This window comes from Eumetopias jubatus, unplaced genomic scaffold, assembly GCF_037043125.1.
Source record: "Eumetopias jubatus isolate StellerSeaLion01/CBP00866 unplaced genomic scaffold, mEumJub1_p1.0 scaffold_12, whole genome shotgun sequence".
In the NCBI taxonomy this organism is placed as follows: Eukaryota; Metazoa; Chordata; class Mammalia; order Carnivora; family Otariidae; genus Eumetopias; species Eumetopias jubatus.
The window spans coordinates 40,740,095-40,756,800 of NW_028274818.1; the positions used below are offsets into that span (position 1 = coordinate 40,740,095).

The following is a 16,706-nucleotide window of genomic DNA, read 5'->3' on the forward strand; positions in this document are numbered from 1 at the left end:
GTATATTTACCACATCTTCTTTATCCATTCATCTGTCAATGGACATCTTGGCTCTTTCCACAGTTTGGCCATTGTGGACATTGCTGCTATAAACATTGGGGTGCACGTACCCCTTCGGATCCCTACATTTGTATCTTTGGGGTAAATACCCAGTAGTGCAATTCCTGGATCATATGGTAGCTCTATTTTCAACTGTTTGAGGAACCTCCTTACTGTTTTCCAGAGGGGTTGCATTCCCACCAACAGTGTAGGAGAGTTCCCCTTTCTCCACATCCCCGCCAACATCTGTCGTTTCCTGACTTGTTAATTAAAAAAAGTACTTCTTAAAATCAATGATGAAAGACATTTTAAAAAGCATGTGTCTATTTTTTTTAAGTATTTTGTTGGTATAGACTGAAAACAAATCTAAAGGAATATTCATAAGTCTAATTCACCATGGTATTCCTGCACATAGTAGGCACTTAATAAATACTTATGAATTTTTAAGTTACACGTTTCTAGAATGTTTTATTTCTTTTACAGCTAGCATATATTGCATTTGTATACAGAAGAAAATTGAAAAATTTACAGTGACACTTGTAACAATGGGTAGAAATAACTCATTTCTTTAGGGCAGATTTGGAAATTTACTTTGTTATAATTGTTTGAAATATCATTTCTAATCGTCCCATTATATCATTTTACAGTTGTTAGATACCATCCCAAAACAAAAAATAGCATCTTTCTCTTCATAACTACTTTGTAATGCTCACATTGCTAACATACTATATATTAACATATATGGACTGCCTGGGTTTATATCTCAGCCCTACTACCTCTAGATATGTAATCTTGGGGAAATGATCAGTTTCAGTTTCAGTGTCCTGATTTGTAAATAGGGATAATGGTATATCAACCACATAAAGTTTGAGAATTAAGTAAAATTATACTTCATACCTGGTAAGCATTCAGTACCTGCAGCCATTATTTTGATGGTATTGATCCTAAAGTTGACTTCTTATTATCCAATTCTTGAATACTTTGGAAGTTTAGAAAAGGGAAAAAATGGATATATTGCATGTTTGGGACTGATGAAAGAAGGGTTTGATTTTTGTGGGGATTTTTTTGGTTTATAGTATCCATATTATACAAGTAGAATATCTATGGAATATCTTCACTGTTCTTATTTCCAAGTATTGTATGACCTTATCTTTGTTTTGTGTTTTAGGTCGAGACTTCATAACTCTTGATAAGCAACCTTCTGTGCTAAGTAAGTGGTTGGTTGTCTGTTCTTTTATCAGTCAAGTAATTCTGACTTTGTCAAATTTGGATTTGAATAGGGTTTCAAGTTATTTTACCCTCTTTGCCTTTTAATCTCACCACACATTGGTACCAAATGTGTAATTATTCTGTGATGTGGAAATGTGTTTAGGACTATTTTACCTAAAGTAACTTACTTACAAGAATAAATGGTTGGGCGCCTGGGTGGCTCAGATGGTTGGATGTCTGCCTTCGGCTCAGGTTGTGATCCCAGGGTCCTGGGATCAAGGCCCGCGTCAGGCTCCTGGCTCAGCAGGGAGCCTGCTTCTCCCTCTGCCTCTCTCCCTGCTCATGCTCTCTCTCTTCTCTCTCTCTCTCTGTTATCTCTGTGTTTCAAGTGAATAAATAAAATCTTTTAAAAAAAAAAGAATAAATGGTTAACTTTTTCTTCCTAATATTGAAATCAAGTTCAAGTATTATTGAGTTCAGTCATTCTCAGACCAGAACAAAGGACTTGTACATAGTTTTGTCTATTAGATGATTATATATTTATTTGCTGCCTATTTTGCTGTAAGTGGTTCATCCTTCATGGAATGGTCCTTTAACATTATCTTTTACTTCTGAACCTGTTGCTTTTGTTGTTTTCCTCCCCAAATTTGTCTTGCCTTTCTGATAAATTTACCTTGTAAATTTGTATGGTATACATTTTCAAAGTATGTGAAATGATATTTTGATATATGTATTTGCTTCAGGCTCGGGATATCAAAAAAAACCTCAGGAATGGCTTGAACAAACCACAAGAATAAGGGCTAGGATGCAAAGTAAGTTGATAAATCTCTACCTATTGAAGTAATTTTAAGTTTATTTGCTGTTTTTCTTTATTGTTCAACATACAAAAATATTTAGTTCTTCAGATAGGCATTTTGACTGTAATTTCATTAATAAAGAACAGCTATGATTACTAGTTATTTCCATCTGCTTGGAGGAGCAGGAGATGGTCTGGATGTAAAGTGTAAATAGTGGTGTGAGAAAGCCTGCGGATGATGGGTCTAGACTTAAAAAATTGTCAGCTCTATCTAGCAGCAGTCCAGTCTGTACATGATCATGAAATTCTACTCTCTTGACAGCACCTGTTTTTTATTTGTAGCGGACTTTGTTTACTTTTATTTAAATAACCACTTAGAGCAACTCTGCCTGCCCATTATATGAAGTAATAAAGGTTGAAACCTACAAGTAGTATATTCATGTTTAGGTTTAGGGTGGATTAAATGTCACAGAATTTGAGAAATACCATAGATAGATGTGATGAAATAATCATGCTTTGAATTCAGTGTCTGTCATAATTTCTGTAGTTGTGTCCACATTAAATCTTGACTATGCTAAAAAAAAATACTAACTCACCCTTAACGTTTTATCCCTTCTTTATTCATCTAACCACAATAAATCTCAAAGTCATTAGGTACTCCCTTACTTTTATTTAGATAATGTAAAAATCCCCATCACATATCTCTTGCTCAAGAAATGACAAACTGTAGGGGGGCTCCTGGCTGGCTCAGTCGGTGGAGTGTGTGACTCTTGATCTCGGGGTTGTGAGATAAAGCCCCATGTTGGATGTAGAGATTACTTAAAAATAAAATCTTAACAAAAAAAGAAAAGAAAAGGAAATGACGAACTGTAACAGGACAAGATTACCTTGTGGTAAACGAACCTCTGTGGCTTTGTTTTTCCATGGTCACAGTTCATTCTTTCCCACCAGTCAAGTTTTATCCCACATGTGAGTTCTTCAGCTGTCTAAAACTGAAATAACATTCTGTCCTTGCTTTATTGTTGCCTGTCATTCCTTATTATTGTATGTGCCTTGCTATCAGAAAACCATTTCTTCTTGCAGTTTGCTCTTTCTGACCTATTATAATTAGGAAGGCAAATATTCATTATTTAGCTTACTAGGGTTATGTTTATAGCAAGTATCAAAAATTAAAACCTGTGGGGCACCTAAGTGGCTTGTTAAGGGTCTGACTGTTTGGCTCAGGTCATGATCTCAGGGTTATGAGATCAAGCCCCACGTCAGGCTCCATGCTGGGTATGGAGCCTGCTTCTCTCTCTCCCTCTGCTCCTCCCCGCCCCCTCTCTCTCCCTCCCTCTCTCTCTTTCTCTAAAAAAAAAAAAAAAAAAAATTAAAACTTACTTTATAGATCTGAGATATATACTCTTAGAAGTAAAAATGGATGAGTTTAAGTATATACACTATGTAAATCTCTGGGACTTGTTATGCTGTTTCTTGACTCTTAACTATATATTCTGGGTAATTTATAGCAGATACATTTCTCCCAAGTAAGTGAAGTGTAGTACACATTGTTACCAAAAAATGTTTGTATAATTTTTATTCCCTCTGATAAGACACTGTGCAAATGTAATGCAGAAGGGAAAATAATTACATTAAAGATCTGATTGGAATGTAGAAGTAGATCTTTTTAGTTGCTAAATTGATAGCTAAGTCTTAGTACTTTATCTTTTTGCATCCCTACTTTGTCTTAACTTAGTGCACTTATTATGGCTTAAACAATGGGTATACTGATTAATAGCCATCTACCATATATAGTTTTGAGAGTCATATAGAAATTATATACCAGAAGTTTGTGCAGTAAGGTGCAGATAACAGAATTTTTTAGACCTTTAACCACATGAGGACTTTAAGATAAGAACAGTGAACATGAAGAAAATATTTTCAATAAAAGTGGAAGACTGCAGTGATTGTCATACAGCCTTACAGATTCCTTTTCAATCCAAGACCATTTAAAAAAATTGGTTGCTTAGCATTCTGAATTTCATATTTCATTAAGTTTACATTTCTGCCTGCTTTAGTGAGAAAAAATTAATATTTAGATTTAGGTGTTCAAGAACGTGGAATTTTAGATCCTTATTGTTATCCCGTGTTAGCACCAGTTTCCTGGGTAGACAGGTCCCAGTTTGGGTTTCTGCCTGTGTCCTAACCTTTAGGGGAAGATGGTACCACTGTCTTTATTTTTCCTGTTTCCCAGGTGATAAAACAGTGAGAATAGGGAAGAGTTTCTATGGAGAGGTCAGACTTCTGAGTCAGTGCTTCATCAATATATGTGCTTTGGAACCTATCTCTAAAAGTAGTGCAGAGACACGAAAAAGAGTTTGGAGTTAGAGCTCCAGTCCCAACCTCTTCTACTTAGTAATTGAGTGATCTTGGTAAAGCTACTTAACCTTTGTGAACCTCAATTTTCTTACCTTTAAAGTAGAGACAATAGTGCCTATAATTAAGTTATTCTAATTAGTTTAAGTCTAAATAACAAATGAAAAATTACTAGTGTTTATTGTTAACAATATATTGTGTAATAATCAATAATAACTACTCTGAAAGATTCATGCCCTCTGCTCTTGACTTTTATAGAGTGATTGATTGTTATCATAGTCTTCAAACTGGAAAATCTTGAGTTTTATCTTTTGTTTGTGTTTTTAAGGAATTTCTGTCTCTATTTCTAATAACATTTTTAATAAGAGGGATAGAGATTATCTTAGAGAATGCTCTGCCTGAGCAGTAGATACCTTGCTAAGTTTGTGTTTTGTGAATTTTATAAATACTACATGTTATATAATAACTTATTTAGCTATCCTTCCTCATTAAAATCATCATAGAAGAGCACTTAACAGAATTTTTATATATTATCTCATTTGAACTTTGCAACCGTGGAGTAAAATATTCAAGATAAACATTATCTTGATGGATTTTTTTTTCTAAGACAATTGTATTATGTTTCACATGCTCTTTCACTGCAGGCTCCTCTACTTGCCATCCTCATATAATAACTTTTTTAGTCATTTTATCAAAGTATGGTTGGCATGCATTTAATGTATACAACTCAATGTGCTTGGAGATAAGTATACATCTGGGAAACATGACTATCTGGGAAACTATGCCATAAGCATATCACCTCCAAAAATTTCCTCCCACCCTCTTCATTTATTATTATGTGTGTGTATGATAAGAGCACTTAACATAAGATCTTCCCTCTTGGCAAATTTTTAAATATACAGTACAGTATTGTTAACTCTAGGTACTATGCTTTACAGTAGATTTCTAGGACTTACTCATCTTCTATAACCGAAACTTTGTACCCTTTAATACCTCCTCATTTACCCTTCCCCGCCCCCAGCAACCACCATTCTACTCTCCGCTTCTGTGAATTTGTCTATTTTAGATTCCTCATAAAATGAATTGTCTGTCAGAACTACAACTCTATTGTCTTACGTGATGCAAAACAATTGTAGATTTTATATGTGTTATTGACAGCAACCATTAAAAATGAGAAGATAATATGAAAAAGAAATTTGTATTTATTTACAGGTATAATGATTCATAAATTGACAATGAAGAAGTGGCATTATGGTTGTTTTATGGTAGCCTAGTATAATTGATTGCTTCATAGTAGCCTAACCTATACACTAATAAATAGATCATTATAAAATTTCTATAGCATACAGTATTACAGTCATATTCATAATACAGTATTGGAAACATTGTTACTTAAAAAAAATTTTTTACCTGTGAAGATAGGCCAATAGGCAGTTTCTCCAGTTACTAGAGAGAGAGGTATACAGTATCCTATTTCCCTGAAAGCAAAGTAATGAAACAGTAAGAAAACTGACATTATTAATTTTATATTAAGTATCACTCATCTCATACCTATGTAAGGGTAGGCTATCCTCTTCCATACAAGTCTTGTACACAGTGTTCTACACAGTGAGGACTTAGGAGAAGATGATGACACAAAAACGTCTACAGTTCTTGCCGTACAGTTAATTAGATTTTCACACAAAGACACTCATACACATCCAGCAGATAAGCTCATTAACTGTACAGCATGATGGTTATTTACTGTTCATTAGGTGGAAGTGCATCATCATAAAGGTCTTCAACCTCATCTTCTTTGTATTGAGTAGGCTGAGGAGGAAGATGGAGGGTTGGTCTTGCTGTCTTAAGGGTGGCAGAGGCTGAAAAGGTGGAGAATGTGGAAGGGGAGGCAGGCACATTCCAAAATACGTAATTTCTGTCTGACTTTGTTGCCTTCTCATGTCTCGAAAAATGTGTCTATATGGTACCAACTTTCTTCCACCATTTCCTTTAGTTTTAGTGCCTCTATCATAAAAGGGTCCATGTCGTAAAAGAAGTAGAAGGCAGTCTTGAATAATTGGAACCCTTCTGCCAAATTGTCTAATGTCGGTTTGTTTTCTGGCACTTCTTCTAGGTCTTCTGCCTTCTTCCTCAGTGTGGGAGCGCTCATCTCCATCAAGTCATGGTCTTTTAATTCCTCTGCTGTGTCTATTTGCTCTTAAGTTTCTCTAAGATTCGTTATCTTTTTTTTTAATTCCAGTATAATTAAAATACAGTGTGATATTAGTTTCACATGTACAGTATAGTGACTCAGCAGTTACTCAGAGCTTATCACAGTAAGTGTGCTCTTAATCCCCTTCACCTATTTCACCCATACCCCCACCAACCTCCCCTTTGGTAACCATCAGTTTGTTCTCTGTATTTAAGAGTCTGGTTTTTTGTTTGTCCTTTTTTCTTTGTTTGCTTTCTTTGTTAAATTCCACATATGAGTGAAGTCATATGGTATTTGTCTTTCTCCGACTGACTTATTTATTTCACTTAGCATTGCACCCTCTAGATTCATCCATGTTGTGCAGATGGCAAGATTTCATTCTTTTACACACAAACACACACACACACATATATACCACATCTTCTTTATCCATTCATCTATCAATGGACACTTAGATTGCTTCCATAATTTGGCTATTGTAAATAACGCTGCAGTAAACATAGCGGTACGTGTATCTTTTCAAATTTGTGTTTTCATATTCTTTGGGTAAATACCCAATAGTGGAATTACTGGATCATAGGGTAGTTCTATTTTTAATTTTTGGAGGAACCTCCATACTGTTTTCCACAGTGGCTGCATCAGTTTGCATTCCTACCATCAGTTCAGTGAGGATTATTTTTCTCCACATCTGTGCCAACACTTGCTTCTTGTGTTTTTTATTTTCACCATTCTGACAGGTGTGAGGTAATACCTCATTGTGGTTTTGCTTTGCATTTTCTTAATGATGAGTGATACTGAGCATCTTTTCATGTGTCTGTTTACCATCTGTGTGTCTTCTTTATAGAAATATCTAGTTCATGTCTCCCATTTTTAGTTGGATTATTTGTTTTTGTGTGTGTTGAGTTGTAGAAGTTCTTTCTCTGTTTTGGATACTAATCCTTTATCAAATATGTCATTTACAAATATTTTCCCTTATTCTGTAGGTTGATGATTTCCTTTGCTGTGCAGAAGCTTTTTATTTTGGTGGAGTCCCAATAATTTATTTTTGCTTTTGTTTCCCTTGCCTCAGGAGACCTATCTAGAAAAAAATGTTGCTACGGCCAATGTCAGAGACGTTACTGCCTGTGCTCTTTCTTAGGATTTTTATGGTGTCAGCTCTTATATTTAGGTCCTTAATTCATTTTGAACTTATTTTTGTATATGGTATGAGAAAGTGGTCCAGTTTTATTCTTTTGCATGTAGCTGTCCAGTTTCCCCAACGCTGTTTGTTGAAGAGACTTTTTCCCGTTGCATATTCTTGCCTCCTTTGTCGAAGAATGACTATATAATCATGAGTTTATTTCTGGGCTATATGTGTGTTTTTGTGTCAGTACCATACTGTTTTGATTACTACAGCTTTTTAGTATATCTTGAAATCTAAGATCCATATCTTGAAACCCTTCACCCCCTACCTTTTTTGCCATAATCATGATCTCTTTCATGATTTCTTTGATTGGCTGTTTTGTAAATCCTGTGAGGTCATACACATTTGGACACAGTTTTCTCCAGGAATTTATTGTTTTGGGTTTGATGGCTCTTTCTGTAACAACTATGGCATGTATATACTACTGTTAATTCTATGCAGTTATTATTTAATACTGCATCTTTATGTTTGTTTACGTTTCTTTCAGCTGCGAATGGCACCATGTTCAGTCTGTATGCGTAAATTCTGATAAATTTTAACTTTTTGTAGTTTGTGTGTATTTTATGGTAGCAAATGATAAAATAGTATCTATATATATTTTATGCATTCATGAAATCCCTAACTTTTTCTTAATATTTTAAAATATTTCTAGGCTATGCAATTCGACTATGAGGTTTTTCAAATTGTTGCAAATCTTAAAAAATTTTCCAATGTATTTATTTTTAAAAATCCACATATAGGGGCGCCTGGGTGGCTCAGTCAGTTAAGCGTCGCCTTGGGCTCAGGTCATGATCCCAGGGTCCTGGGATCAAGCCCCACATTGGGCTCCCTACTCAGCAGGGAGCCTGCTTCTCCCTCTCCTCCCTGCTTGTGCTCTCTGTTGCTGTCTCTCTCTTTCAAATAAATCAATAAAATCTTAAAAAAAAAAAAATCCACATGTAAGTGGACCTTCACAGTTCAAACCTATATTTTTCAAGGATTAACTGTGTATGCCACATTTTTTTATCCATTCGTCCATCACCAGACATTTAGGTTGCTTCCATGTCTTGGCTATTGTGAATATTACTGCAGTGAACATGGGCACACGGATATCTCTTCAAGATCCTAATTTCATTTCCTTTGGGTATATATCCAAAAGTGGGATTGCTGGATCATATGGTAGTTTCATTCTTCAGTTTCTGAGGAGCCTTCATACTCTTTTCCATAGTGGCTATCGCAGTTTAAATTCCTCCCTACAGTGTACAGGGGTTCCCTTTTCTCTATATCCTCTGTACATAACTTGCTCTGGTTTTTTGGATAATAGCCATCTTAACAGGTGTGAGGTGAATCTTACTATGATTTTGATCATGTAGCTCATCATGTTTTTTAAGTGTGCTGTAATCCCATGGTCTGTTTTTGCTTTTGTTGCCTGTGTTCTTGGTGTCATATACGAGAAATCATTGCCAAGACCAGTATCAGGAAGCTTTTTCCCTGTGTTTTCATCTGGGAGTTTTATCGTTTGGGTTTTCTTTTTTGTTTGTTTGTTTTGTTTTATTTATTTAAGCAATCTCCACACCCAGCATGGGGCTCGAACTCATGACCCCAAAATCAATTGTCACACGCTCCTCAACTGAGCCATCAAGGCACCCCCTATACTTTTGGTTCTTATGCTTAAGTCTTTAATCCATTTTGATTTTTTGTATATGGTATGAGTCCAATTTCATTCTTTTGCTTGTGGATATCCAGTTTTCCCAGCACCATTTATTCAGGATACTGTCCTTTCCCCATTGTTTTTTCTTGGTACCCTTGTTAGGGATCAGCTGACCATATCTGCATGGATTTATTTCTGAACTCTCTTCTCTTCCGTTGGTCTCTATGTCTTTTTTTATGCCAGTACCATACTGTTTTGATTACTCTAGCTTTATAAAGTATTTTGAAGTCAGTAAGTGTGATGCCTCCAGCTTTGTTCTTCTTATTCAAAATTTCTTTGACTGTTTGGAATCTTATGGAATGTGTGTTTCCATACACATTTTAGGATTGTTTTCTATTTCTGGAGTTTTGCCATTGGAGTTTTGATCGGGATTGTACTGAATCTGTAGATGGCTTTGGGTAGTATAGACATTATAAGAATATTAATTCTCCAATCCACAAACGCGGGTATCTTTCCATTTAGTTGTGTCTGCTTTAATTTTTTATTGGTGTTTTATAGTTTTCAGTGTACAAGTCTTTCACCTCCTTGGTTAAGTTTATTCCTAAATATCTTATTCTTTTTGATACTATTGTAAATGGGATTATTTTCTTAATTTAATTTTAAAATTTAAAATGTTTTCTGAGTTATGTAAATATTACATTTGTTACATAATAACTATAACTAATGTTACATGATAAGTATAGTATGTATTATTATAGTTATATATTGTAGTTAGGTGTTACATAAAAAATTACCTCATTTGATCTTTTTATAATTTACAGTATTTTTAGTTTTATAATAATTTAATTTTAATAATTACAGTATTATAGTTTTATATTATTGTAGTTATGTATTATTATAATATCATATATTATTTCATTTGATCTTTGCACCATAGAATAAAGTATTCAAGATAAACATCACTTGATGGAATTTGTTTGTTTTAGTAATATACTTGTTAACTTTGGTGACCTAACTTAGAAGTTTCTAAATAATGTAATTTCTTAGGCTAAACCAGTAATTGTAAAACAGTATGCCTTTAGAATGAAGGTTGATGTCATTTTGTTTCATTTGAGGTTTTTTTTATCATATGACCAAAAATAAGACTATTTTTATATCTTAGCAGTGCTAATTTTACACCTCTAGTTTAGTCTAGTGTTTCTCAAATGAAAGCTCTTGCTAAACACCAGGAAGGTCATTTATAGATACATAAGTTATAAAACTCCAGGCAAATAATACATGGCAGTATTGGTAAAAGTAGGTCATACGAATTAGTAATTCAGCCTCTCCACCTTCTGAACCCTGTCCTTCAATTTCTTCTTTCTTTTATGTTAAAATCTGTGGTCATGCCAAGAAGGATGGAGGGGAAAAGTAAAGAGTTAGGATAGTTTTTGTTTGCTAGAATAATGATAGAAATAGAGATTTGGTGGAGTCATGAGAGAAAATTATTTTTGAAATCTGTGGTTTAACCACAAACCTAAATAAAACAGAATTGTCTATTAATAGAAATGGTGAAGAGTTTTTAATATAATTAAAAAAATATTACTGATATTTGAAATGATCAGAGGCACCAGAATAAATATTTGTATCAGTCTGAGGTAGAGAATAGGATTAACATTGCATTTTACCTTAAAACCCCTTATCCAGGTAGCTCAGTAATCCATAATCCATATTTTGTCCTTTTTTCCCTCTTACAGCATCATCACCAAGCAAGAGTTCAATATATGGCAGTTTTTCCGATGGTATAACATGTTTTCTTTTCTTTTAGTTGTGCTTATTTTCTTCTCTTAACTTTGTGCCGTAAGTTTCACTAGTTCCATCAAATAATTTGGGTCAAATACTTTAAGGCTTTCTCACAAAACAAATGTATTAAGAGTATGCTTTATACTAGACCCCATGGCATGCTGTGAATAATTATGAAAGAAATAACTCTTTAAGTCTCAAGGAGCTGTCAGTCTAATGGGCACTTAGATCTTCTACTTTTTCTTCTATTTCTGGCTGATTTCTGCCTTATATTCTCTTGGTGGAATTTGTGTTTTCTTTCTCTGTTGGAAATACTTAAATTATGAACCATAAATTGATAGTCTTTATTACTCCTATAATTAGATGACAGCAGTCAGAAATCAGAGCTTGGAAACTGGTCTCCATCAACCTCCAGCCAACGTAAGTTTGCCTATTCAGTTTTTATTAAGTGAGTTTCTAAAATTGGTCATTCATAATTGTTTTAAATTTTTTTGACTGCAAATAAACAATGCTATTTGAAAAATTGTATTTTAAGCACTTAAGAGGAAAAAGTATATATTTTACTAGCAGTGAAATTCTTTAAGGACAAACTGTATGAAACAACATCTGGTTTTCCCCTTCACTTAATTAGCCATACGACCAAAAGTAAAAGTTAATAAGCAGAACTACTAATACCAATAACCAGGTGAACCTTGCTGAGTCAAAAGAAAGATGGCACATTGCATGATGTAATGTTTACCATGGGTTTTAGAGTCCACAGACCTGTATTTGGATTAGATTGGACCACTTAACCTTCTGTTATAGCCTTGCAGCAAGCTTCTTTAATTCTCTAAGCCTATTTATTATCCCGAATGAGTACGAAGAAAATAACTTCACAGTGACTCTCACTTTGGTCTCAATACCACTTTCTACTAGCAAAATTAGTACCTAAAAGAGCTTTTTTTTTGTATGGGCTATACCTATCCATGTTTACCTAGAAATTAAAATTGAAACATTTTAAAAATACCTATTTATTTTTTAAAAATTTAGTAAGAATAGTGACAAATTGCTTGTATTTTCTAATCTCTTTAATGTCTGGCTTAATAAAATAGAGCTGGATTCTCATATCTGCTTCTGTATTCAATCTGTTACAATATATTTTGGTTGTAGTGTATACAAAAATCCAGCTTTATACAGATAATACAGATTTTTTAATAGTCTAAAGATAATTTTGGATATTCTCTTTTGATACTATCCAAAACTCAACAAGTTACTTAAAATGTGAGATCTGAAACCAAATTAATGAACTTTTTGTGTTCTATTACATTAAAATCCATTGGTCTTTCTTGTACTTTGAATGGAATATCATACACTGATCATTTGGAAAATAAAGGTTCACTAAGTTCTGTAATCTTCCAAATTTTGACACATTCTAATACAGTATAAAAAGATCACATTTGTTAAAATCACCACCAATCTCACTGACACATTCTAATACAGTATAAAAAGACCACATTTGTTAATATCACCACCAATGTCTCTAAAAGTCTTTAAGGATTTAGGAGCTGTCAAGCTTATAGTGGCAGATACAGTATTTCCACAATCCTAATTTTCACTTTAAACCGTGAATTTTATAATTGGCAACAAATATTGTCAGTTGTTTTCCTAGAAACAACAGACTCACTTTGTTCATTTTCAAGAAAATGTCTGCCAAATACTCAAGTCTGACTAACCATAGTTTGTCACTTGTTCTTAAAAGTACTAGTTCAGCTCAACTGAGTTGCACAAAATTCCTTTCCTTGAGAAAACTGTACTGTGCTATAGGTATCAGAAGTGCTTTATGTATACTTCCCAGTTCTTCATATACTCTATTGAGATTTATACTCAAGGGTTGAATTTTAATAAGATGAATAATTTTAACTGCTTTATGAAACAGTTTCACTGATAGCCTTAAATGCATGGCTGTGAATACAAAGACTACATTAGCACTGCCCTGTGGTCCATGCTAAGGTATCATTTGTTTTTCCCACCATGGCGTTGCACCATCAATGCAAATGTCAACATGCTGGGGAAAGTCAGATAACGTCCTGGTGTTAAGAGACTAGCTTTAACCTCAAGGACCCTCTTGGAAGGATCCTGAGGTACCCAGCAATTACACTTTGAGAACTATTGCTCTAAAAGGTCCATAGTACAAATAAAATGGAAGGTGTAAATGTATTGTTGCTATCCTATTAAATGAAGTGGTATGTGACAATGTGCTTAAAAACTGAAAAGCACTAGATAAATGTAAATTGGTATCATTATTGCCAATAATAATTAGGGATGAAATGCATACTCAATTTTACTGGTATTAACTTGCATTCCACAAAAGGTGGGCATCAGTGCAATTAAAGGGACAGCTAGCTATTATAATATATGGAAGATGTTCAACTTACAGTGCATCCTTTTTCAATCCCTTTACATACTTCAGAAACATTCCACCCTGGATAATAAGCTGTATGAATTCTGGGTATCTAAATTTAAAAATATTTTATCAAGTGACTTTTATTATTGTTTGCCTCCCAAATATTAGTAGTAGTAATAATAGTTTTGCTTTATAAATTATATTATTTCTGACTTGCTTATGCCACTTCATATCTTTGAATTCTATTTTTTCCCCTAAGGCTTTTTATCATTTTGACATTGAAGAGACACATGCATACTTATAATACACCTAAAACCTATGGGCGTGAGATTTTCTTAAATACATGTGATGAACATTTCTTTAAGAAAGTAAATTACCAGCTCCATTCTTTAAATTCCTTCCTCTTTTATTTAATGTTTGTGAAGATTAGTACTGATTTTAAAAGTCACTTGTTCTTGAATCCAAGAAAAGGGTATTTGAATCTGTTTTGTTTTTTTTTTTTCTGTCCTGAGCAGAAGTGACTGGACAACCCAAAAAACCCAAAAGTGCATCTTTTATCAAGATGTGGTGGTGTCTACCTGTTTGTATAGTTTTTTTGGCCGTTTGGAGTTTTTTGTTCCCTTGTAGTCCTGAAGTAGAAACCACTGCTGTTCAAGAGTTCCAGAACCAGATGAGACAACTAATGACTAAGTATCAAGGTCAAGATGAGAAGCTGTGGAAAAGGAGTCTTACATTCCTGGAAAAACATCTTAATAGCTCCCAACCTCGGCCTCAGCCTGCTATCTTGCTGCTCGCCGCTGCTCGGGATGCTGAAGAAGTGCTCAGGTGTCTGAGCGAACAAATTGCTGATGCCTACTCTTCTTTCCGGAGTGTCCGTGCCATCCGGATTGATGGGGCAGGCAAAGCTACTCAAGACAGCGATATTGTCAAACAAGAGGTAGATTGGGAACTGAGCAATGGATTTAAGAATGGCCAGAATGCTGCTGTGGTACACCGCTTTGAGTCCCTGCCTGCAGGCTCTACTTTGATCTTCTATAAATATTGTGACCATGAAAATGCAGCCTTCAAAGATGTAGCCTTAGTCCTGACTGTCTTGTTGGAGGAAGAGACACTGGGAACCAGTCTAGGCCTAAAGGAAATTGAAGAAAAAGTGAGAGATTTCCTCAAAGTCAAGTTCACCAACTCTGACACACCCAACTCCAGCAAACATATGGACCCAGACAAATTGAGTGGGCTCTGGAGCCGTATTTCTCACTTGGTCCTGCCTGTCCAACCTGAAAATGCCCTGAAAAGTGGCATCTGCTTATAAGGGGTGACAGACGATAAAATCATGTCTCAAGTTCTGAGAATTTTTCAGACTTTCTAGCCAGAGACGGGATTCAGAGCTCTTTTTGAAAGAACTGGTTTCTTTTTAAAGGAAATTAAGTTCTTATGTAAACATAGAACATCTAAATCATATATTCAACCTAAGTATCTGTTACTTGAGAGAATCATTTCCCTGTTTCCACTGAGATCTGTGTTAATGATCTCTGAGGACTATAAATTACATGCAAGTCCCATAGAGGATCTCTAGATTCGGGGTTGAAACATTATTACTATGGTATGACCAGACCAGGTTGGGGGGGATTGGGCTCCTTCCTAGGAATCCTCTCAATTTTTTAAGTTAGATTTTTCACAGAGTTTGCTATTAGTAAGGCAGCTCTCTAAATGCAACTGTGGGTTTTCCCATTTTGTTCTTTTACATCATTTAGGTGCAAGTTCCTTAGTCAGCTTCCCCTCATAGGAATAAGAGTAATGAAAGGTCACCTGAGTATGTGTATGGATTGTTTTTTTCTTTGTTTTTGGAGGGCAGGAGAAGGGGGCTAGGGAAAAGAGAAATTGTGGAATAAGGAAGGAAAGGGGGGAAAAAATCTTCAAGATGAAATTTAAAATAAGCCACTGAGACTTAGGTCACTCAGGCATAGCCATATAAACTCCATTCTCAGTGAATTCTGTTGGGGTTTGTTTTTCACATGTCCTTTTTCTCCTTTAGGAAATTTTTGGTCCTCCCAAGGATTTTGAAGCATGTATATTACAAGGTTTAGCATATTTGTTCATTTGACTCTGAAGGGTGTGGTCAATTCAGAGCATTTTATTTTGGACATATCCTGAAGCCTTTGTTTTGAATTCAGAAAATATAGTTGCAGGAATTGTTAAACCATCAGTCAGCCAGGACTGTCTGTACTGGACTGTCGAAGAAGGATTTGATTTTCTGTGTGCAGTCCTAAGTCCTTTAATGTCACTCTTATGACAAATGTAAAGATTTACTATGCATGTGATAAATTTTATTAAGAGTGCCTCAAGCCAAAAGGAAATGAACTTGACCATATGTGAAGAATGTTGAAATGTACTATTGTGCATTCCTGTACTACTGTTGCATTTCAAGTGTCACTTTGCTTCTGTAACTGAGCTTTCTCAAAATCTGTCGCCTCCGTTGTTTTTCTCAAAATCTTAAGATTCCGGATCTACCATGTTTTGTTTTGTTTTGTTTTTAAGTGAAAATACTGTTTTTAGAATACTAGAGGCAGTCAGTGGCTTTATCATTTACCTTTTGAGGATCCCATGCCTCGTAGTGGAATGTGGTCTGGTTTCTTCCAACTAGGACAACCACTATTCATAAATTTATACCCTTTATTGAAATTTGCTCCTGACTGTCACAAGTCAGGCCATCTGATTTATAGAGGATTCTAAAACAAGAGTTTTTGAAAAGGCTTATTTTATACACATATATTATATGGAGAAACAAATGTTTTTATTAAATGTTTCGCTGACCAAAATAATTTTAAAGAAATTAATGTTACTTATATCTTTCAAGAAAAAATAATTGTAGTAGCTGATCTGTAAATGACTTTAGAAGCTATTTTAGTAATTTAAATAAATTTACTTTCTTGATTTGTACTCTGTGTTGTAAACTTAATGATTCATAAACCTTTTTTTTTTTCCAGTTAATCCTAGACTTTTCTTGAACAATTTTAGTAACTTCTGCTAAGAGAAACAAAGGCCAAAGAACTGGAGCCATTCACAAATACATTGTTTAAAAATATAATCACCATGATTTTCTGTTTCATGCTGGTATTTGAATTACCACTATATTGGAAT

At 34.6% G+C, this 16,706-nt stretch overlaps 1 protein-coding gene across 2 annotated transcripts in view; it reads left to right on the forward strand.

Annotated features, from left to right (window-relative positions):
- The window catches only part of TOR1AIP1 (torsin 1A interacting protein 1), a 39,777-nt gene extending 23,272 nt beyond the window's left edge, over nt 1-16,505 (forward strand). The window contains exons 8-12 of one of the 2 annotated variants that reach the window (XM_028121501.2): nt 1,208-1,249; nt 1,992-2,060; nt 11,140-11,184; nt 11,549-11,605; nt 14,084-16,505. In XM_028121501.2, coding sequence (XP_027977302.1) covers nt 1,208-1,249; nt 1,992-2,060; nt 11,140-11,184; nt 11,549-11,605; nt 14,084-14,877 — 1,007 coding nt within the window. In that variant the 3' untranslated portion in view covers nt 14,878-16,505. The remainder of the gene's footprint in view (nt 1-1,207; nt 1,250-1,991; nt 2,061-11,139; nt 11,185-11,548; nt 11,606-14,083) is intronic. The other variant, XM_028121502.2, reaches the window with a different exon arrangement.
- Nucleotides 16,506-16,706: the final 201 nt, after the last annotated feature.